General features: G+C 37.8%; 1 protein-coding gene across 1 annotated transcript in view; it reads left to right on the forward strand.

Annotated features, from left to right (window-relative positions):
- The window catches only part of LOC109476214, a 33,280-nt gene extending 31,074 nt beyond the window's left edge, over positions 1-2,206 (forward strand). Inside the window, exons 52-55 of the mRNA XM_019777097.1 lie at positions 594-765; positions 1,017-1,193; positions 1,571-1,697; positions 2,066-2,206. Coding sequence (XP_019632656.1) covers positions 594-765; positions 1,017-1,193; positions 1,571-1,697; positions 2,066-2,206 — 617 coding nt within the window. The remainder of the gene's footprint in view (positions 1-593; positions 766-1,016; positions 1,194-1,570; positions 1,698-2,065) is intronic.
- The last annotated feature ends 5,749 nt before the right edge of the window (positions 2,207-7,955 follow it).

Genomic DNA, 7,955 nt, shown 5'->3' on the forward strand with positions numbered 1-7,955 from the left:
TGTGTGTGTGTGTGTGTGTGTGTTTGTTTCTGTGTGTGTATGTGTGTCGGTGTGTGTGTGTGTGTGTGTGTGTGTGTGTATGTATGTTTGTGTGTGTGTGTGTGTGTGCTCGCGTGTGTGTGTGTGTGTGTGTGTTTGTGTGTGCTTATGTGTGTCATCTTGTATTCTTAACTTCTAATTTGGTTATAATTAAGCTCCACTTACTTTCTGCACCAAAAGCGTCAGAGATTATTTCTGTTTTCTTATAGTACATGCGGATATAGTACATGATCTTCATTATTGTTTGCGCTTACACTGCTACTTGAGGACAGGCTTAGTATTTATAGACCGCTTTCTCGGAAGGACAAGAAAAAATCTGTTACTTCCAGATTCGATTCGGAAGCATTGTTTTGGGTGGCTGAGCTGTGGGCTTGTACATCTGTTTGTCAGGACTGAGTAGGTTTAGAGCACGTGGGTTGGGGGGGGGGGGGAGGCAGAATGACAGTAGGTCAAATGCCCACAGGAATTAGAGGGGCATGGATAATTTAGAAAACCAATTATTGCTTGCTTTCAGGGAGTGTGAAGTATCCGATTTCTTGTTTAATCTGCTGTAGAGTTGGAGCAAGTGGTTGGAGGATTCTGCCAGGATGTGCAGTGTGGGGAGGTGGGCGTGTGTTCACGGACTGAGCCGTACCCTGGAGCTGTCATAGCGGAGTGCCTATGTCAGGAAAACTACTGCAACACGGGGACCTGTGAGTACAACGTTCAAGAGGGACCGAAATGCACGTAAGTATCAAAACTACCCACGGATAAAATATAATAGTCAAGATGATTTTTATGTCCACCACAACAGATAATTAGTGAATTTTAAACTGATACATACAAGAAAGTCATAGCTATAGGTTGGTCAAAAGTCAAACTTATCCTAGAAAGTGATAGATTTCTAGATTTATGTTGTATTGTGCTTTGCTGTGATGAATAGATAGTGTAATTTGTGTAACGTTTCATCCTTGAATACCGCTTGCTACAATGAACAGCTGCCCGGCAGTGCAGGGCACCTGGTACGGCGGGGAGCGATGTCAGATCCGTTTGACCCAAGCGGACGTGATCGGTATTGCAGCAGGATGTTTGTGTGCGTTGCTGGTGGTCGCCCTGCTGGTGGCTGTATGCATGGCCAAAATTAGGTCCAGACGTTCGGCAAAAAAAGAAATGAGGTAACGCTAGCTTGCCTTCTCCTAACTGTTTTCCCCATTCCGTACATTTCTATATGAACTCTTTGCATAACGTTTTTTCCTTTTATGGGGAATTGAGATTTTTAATTTGAGATCTTTCCATGCAGAGTGAAAGTCGTTATCCCTGCATATTGTAGATGCCATAGAAACATGGATTGTATTTTCATGATCAAACATACTGATTCAGACCCCCTTTCCTACCATGGGATGTAGGCATGCCGTTGTAATAGTCCATACCTAATACAGCTATGTGGCTGAGCTCAATTCTCTAACCTACGTTACCTTTGTTGTGATTGACTGATCATTTCTTAGCATAATTTTAGGTACTGGGTTTACGTCAACTATGAATAATCTTGTAGGTACAGGGTTAGCACACCTCCCGTCACCCTACCCTACTACCACACCGCCTCACAGGCACAGCAACCGTTTCGTGACCTTCCGGTCACTGACCTGAGTGAAGACCAGGACGACTACCTTTCACCTGTGGTAAATGAACATTTTAGCTTCGTGAGTTAACGTTTAAAGTAGCCTCACTTTCTCCCGAGTGCAGAAAATTGAACAATATTTACGTATGAACACAAACGTACAATGTGTGCAACTTTATACATACGAAACTTGATTTTCATTTCACTTGGAGTCACTCAAACTTGTGTTTCCTCTAATGTTTTTATGGTGAATTTGGGACGTTCTTGTCGTCTGGTGTTGTCGTATACGTAGAATTTGATGATGGGATCAAACTACATTGATAAACAAAAACTCTATGAAATATATCCTAATGTTCTATAATTTCGTTGAGTGTTTGATGTTCCGAATGTCCAAGGGCAGTCGTGCCGAATATTTGATATTTTTCTTAGCATGTAGATGCTGATATGTTGCCACCCACATACACGGACTCCCTAAGATCCGGGGGAAGGCGTTTCTTTAACCCAACTGTGGAGAATATACCGACTGGAGAGGTAGGCCTCAGCTGGGCTATTTTGGGGACTACCATTTAGATAGAATGACACTTTGGTTGTTTCTTATTCCTCAATACCTTTACCCTCTATTGTTAGTAGTTGTTTGTGCATGTTTTCATTTGTCTTACCATTCTTTGCTGTGTTTTTGAATTTCTTTATCCACAACAGTTAAAGATCCCTCGCCCATCGGTGATGAAACCAGTTTCTCCTGATCACGACGAAGATGAAGGCTGTTTCCAGGTAGGTTATATCATTATGATTTTGCACTACATGGTCAAGAAGTGGCACTATTATTGTTTCTTTTATTTATTTATAAAAAAGTAACCTAGTTGTTCAGTCTATTACATTTACTCTGTTTAACCACAGTTCTAAATAACGGTTACTTTTCTTTTCTGTCAAGACCTTTGAGTTCAAGTTCTGAACACGAGGAACTGCCAGCGAGGAGCCAGTAACCAAATGAACATCAGGATGACTATGATTTATTAGTCTTACAACGAAACAAACCTATAACCAGGAAACAGTACTGTTGACAAAAATTTGATAACAACCCCCTTTTACCTATCAATCAATCAAGATTCAGATTCAAGATATCTTTATTGAGCTATCGCAGTAAAAATATCCCTGAATTGCAGTCAATTTACAGACAATCTGTTTTAAAAACGCTCACAAAGACATATAATATTGCACATAATTCTGAATCCTTTGGTTAAGAATACTTGTTTGCAGGGAAGTATATTACTGCTCGTAAGACTAAGATCTTTTAGTTACAGCATAAAAACGTTAAAAAAATGTACACGCAATATCAGGAGTTATTCAGTCAGTCAATCAATCGATCAATCAATCTATCTATCTATCTATCTAGATATAGATATTTAAAGATATAGATATATAGAGAGATATAGAGAAAAAGATATATGTTCCCTACACAGTCTATTTACAAAACGTCTAGTTTGTTGTTCACGATATGGTTACATTTCACAAAACTTTGATATGCAGATATATTTAACAAACCAATGCCATGTCCTGTTTATATATTCATCAAGAGCATGTTTCATTCTGTGATAATTCCTAGGAAATTGGAATTGAAAACAGTAAGTAAATATTAGAGATGCTTTATGTTTGTTGTTACTCAGAATCAATAAAGAGAGATGCAATTGAAAAGTTAATGTTACAAACGTTTAGAAGTCGAGATATGATACTGATATATGACTTACGAGAATTGAATGGTAAACACGGCGGCTTTAGCAGCTAATAAGGACACTTGGATATAATCTACAGCAAATGCTTTGCAGAAATCACTGAAATTTAGCTGAAGAAGTAACTGAAATTTACCATCTTTTTGTGAATACTTTAAAGCTATTATATTACAGTAAATGTTTTACTTTCGAGGATAACTGTTAACAAACAAACAAAAAGAACAGCACTGAAGAACCTTGTATGCAGCATTAGTTCAGGTTCATTGCAAAATAACACCAATATACCAATACAGGCAAGTAAAATGGCTGATATAATTAGTCCATTTCTCCGAAAAGATATTTGAAGGTGATTCTTTGGTTACTGAGCATTTCAGACACATTTTGATTCTTATTATACTTTTCCACAATATTCGGTCATTATGAATGTAATCAAAGGTCTACTGTGTTATCTGTGAGGGCATAGAAAGTAAGGGAATAGAAAATGATGTGTATTAATATAGGATTCTATTTTCAAGTCCTTTTGCACAAGTTGCAGTATCAAGACAAGACGCCAGGTGGCAGTGGCAAAATAATTGAAGGAAACTGAAAACAAATGTTTGGACAAGGCTGTCGCCTTTGTCAGTCACTCAGATGAGCAAACAAAAAGGGGTCATTAGCGGGTAGAGGGATCATTAGCAACTACACAATGAAATGTTCTCTAAAATTTATATTACATAAATATATAAAGTCACGTGTCCACAGCACTTGGGTCATAAAGCTGATATGATGAAAACTGAGCGATTCAGTCGAAATTTCTGGTGAGTTATTTTCATTTTGAGTCGGAGTTTAATTTTCTGTATGTACTTTACCAACTCAGATGAACTTTCATGCTAAGATTTTGTGTTTCTTATTATAGATAAAGTAGCTTAAGTCAAGAAAAAATTATGTTGTATTTCTTATTACAGTCTGGAAAATATTAGGGCCAGAACATGTAGGTATATATCAAGGGTTCTCTTTTTTTTCAAGATTTTGGACGAACTAGTGACCCTACAAATAAAGTTTAACAATGTAAAACTGAGACAACATCACATTTTGATTATACAGATATACATCGCATATGCATGTCAAATAACTTTTTCTATTGCAACGAAAATGAAGTTAACATGCTGGAAATGGAAAACAATTCTACAATGTTTTCATCCTTAAAATGACATATCGAAAATTTCGGTGAAATGGTCTACCAAAAAAGACAGCTGAAAACTGAAACGACTTTGTCTCCCAACATCTGCTCGGAGATTAGCCAGGCTGGTATCTGTCCTTGGTGCTGATATCACCAATTTCACACTTCCCATAATGCCTAGTAACGGTCACGGATATGCAGGGATATGACGTAAGACCACCCCCCCCCCTTCCTCGATGTAATATTTCCAACAAATTATATCGACAAACTGGTCAACTATTGTTTTGAATTATTTATCTAGTACAAAGCACATGCCATAATTGAATTTTTGTTGGAATTAGAGAAAATGACGTACTTTCTATCGTTCCACCTTCTACCGAAGACTCTCCAACTCGGTAATGCATGCGACCGTGCGAGTAGGAGAGTCTTCGGTAGAAGGTGGAACGATAGAAGGTACGTCATTTTCTCTAATTCCAACAAAAATGCAATTATGGCATGTGCTTTATATGACACACAGCGGCCTCTTTCCTCTCCTTCAGGCGTTGCAAAATTTACCCTTCTAGTTTTCTTCAGTTCCATTACAGTAAACCATGGCAAGTCCTGGTAACAGCGCTGTACCTGTATCGTCCATGTCCTGATCAGAGGTGAGTGACAATGTCCGAATGTACTGCCGCTCCTGATCGTATCGTAGGAGTGACCTCCGCGCGTCACCTTGGTCTGCTCACTGTAGTAATACCTCAGGTTGGTTTTGTCCCTGGTGGAAGGAACCATGCCGTAGACGTGGACCCAGTTACAAAGATGCAGCATCATCATAACTCCTGAGGAAACACAAATAATGTCGCCATGTTTTGTACAGACAAGCGGTAAAATGACGGAGCAACATAGCATGGAATATTAAAGGATAATATGATTGCTAACGTTATCTATTATTCATTCACTATTATCATATAGCCGGGTGGCGTTGACCGATCAGACCTCAATAAACAGCATATTATACTATTCTTGGTGGCGTAAAGTCTATTAATGAAGGAATAACACAATTTCCTGCGTCTAGCATCGTAAGTATCGGTCGAGAGATGTACAAACATTGAGCACTACAACCTCTTGGAAACTTAAAGAGAATACGAAAGCAATTATTGTATGCAACACGACATTTAGCTAGTACACTCGCATGAACAGAGTTCCATAACTGGACTCCAAACAACTGAGAGCAGTAGGTTGTGCAATAAAACAGAATATTTTAACTGGTCTGATGCCGTCTGTTTGTGCGTTTGCTACTTTTTTTATTCTTGTAAATGAAACGTTAATGAACCCATAACTCAAAGCAACGTGCGAGAAAAGTCACTACAATTTGCATGTTGCAACATATACGGTCTCACAGCGCCACCTAGCAACATTGGTTTATACTGCAACAAGACCCTTCAGTATACAAGCGAGAGAGTAGTGTACTAGTACTGTGCTATTTTTCCGGCATCTTTAGGCCATGTTGATTTGATTATATGGATGACATCCACGCGCGCATGAACTTTCGGCCGTTTCCAAAAAAAAAAAAAGGTTTCAACCATACTATAAATCGTACAAAACAGTTGCAAAATGAGCAAATATATACCGTAACTTGCAAAAAAAAATATTGGAAAACGGTACCAATGTTGTAGAATGCTAAAATCAAGAGAACACGACGAAAATGTAAAGAAATGAATTTGAAGAGTAAATAATTCGCCATACCATACTCATTTGTTCAACCTTCATAAACACGTAGATTTCATAATGAAAGCAACTTTTTTGCCAAACTTTTTTTTTTAATTCGCACGCTCGCATCAGTTTTGGGGTTCCCAGAGGATGTCATCCATATAATCAAATTAACATGGCCTTACTTAAAAAAAATATTAAACGTCTTGTAACGGTTAAGACACTCCCTGTCTTTGGCAGAATATTCTCTCCAATTCCCAGCCTTTCTTCTTTAAAATGACGCTTTAGTTACATAAACTACATGGACTACAGTATACTGTGCATTTATATTTAGCGTATATATATACGTGGTGTGCAAAAAGCACGAAATTTCTGTTCATAATTCTAGTAGTCTCTTCGTGTCCCAACCGGAACTTTCATTTGAAAGAAATTCTCTAAACTTTTCAAAAAGTACTCTCCAGACATGGGCTCTGGCTTATTTTTTGTGTGTTAATAGGATTTTTTAACGGGTTTTCTTTTCTCAGTGTACTGGTACCTTTTTTTGTGCCAGCCATGCAAGTGCAAAAAAGAAAGCCCAATAAAAAGCCTGAAACACGTCAAAAAAATACGTCAAAACCCAAACCTCTGCTTGGATTTTGGTACATATTTTTCTAGAAAGTAGCAGGGCAATGTTCATATATAAGTCCATGTTTTTGCATCACCAGTAGTCAATAACAGTATATCAATCCCACTAGCGCTTCAACGATCAATATGAATTCGACTGTTCGATCGAAAATTGAATAAAAGTTAAGATTTAAGGACATGCAGAAACAAGATTATATGAATGAACTTTATTGCTCGACAATCGTACATGGTACAATGTGTGGCAGTAAGACAACAATACTACAAAATTAAACTATCTTTACATTACTTACTACAAACTACTATCTATACAGTATATGGGTTACAATATGTTCATGTATTGATGATATGGTCTCGCTTATGGAATAAAGTGTACAGAAATTGGCCTACGTAAGCAAATATGGTAGTTGGACATGACAATAATTTATATGGAATGTATCGTACTGTGTACCAGATAGGATGAACTTTTTCTTAGTAGTAACTAGTAATATAAGAAAGCATGGGCGGACGAATCCTTATCCTGTCGACGTAATCTTATTTACGGTGGAGCAATCTAGTTAATCAGAAAAACTACAAGCCTTAACAAAAGGAAATTAAATCCAAACACTTGAAGACGGGGGTTTGTTTTGCACACCTGACTTCAGTGCTGGTCCGATACGGGAGGTGCGCCCTTTGTTTGGTGTTGCCAGGCGACGTTTCAATCAGCTCTTACTGGCTTTGTCGACACCCCCTCTGGGTAGGTCGAACTAGATAGAAGTACTAGAACCAGCATAAAGTTTGCATGGGACAATATGCTGAGATTTTCTTTTTCTTTTTAGTAAATCTAGCCCGAAGTTGCAAAGCTGGACCATAAAGCAGCGAAATAGCACTAAATAAACATGAAGAAATTAATTCCCTGGTTAGATGCATAATTTTTTTTGAAAGGGCTACAAAATCAAAATGTATGATTTAGTGATTAAAAGTAACTTTGTGTAAATTACATGATTAAGTCTATTTCTATATCATATCATATCATATCATATCATATCAGAGCATTTGTAATACTGACCGTACAATTTATCTAATCTTTGGAGGAATATTCATTATTGGAAATTGAAGACAAGTTCGTCTTCAAGCCGGAGGG

The sequence above is a fragment of the Branchiostoma belcheri genome, unplaced genomic scaffold (genome assembly GCF_001625305.1).
Source record: "Branchiostoma belcheri isolate BF01 breed outbred unplaced genomic scaffold, Haploidv18h27 scaffold37, whole genome shotgun sequence".
NCBI lineage: Eukaryota > Metazoa > Chordata > Leptocardii > Amphioxiformes > Branchiostomatidae > Branchiostoma > Branchiostoma belcheri.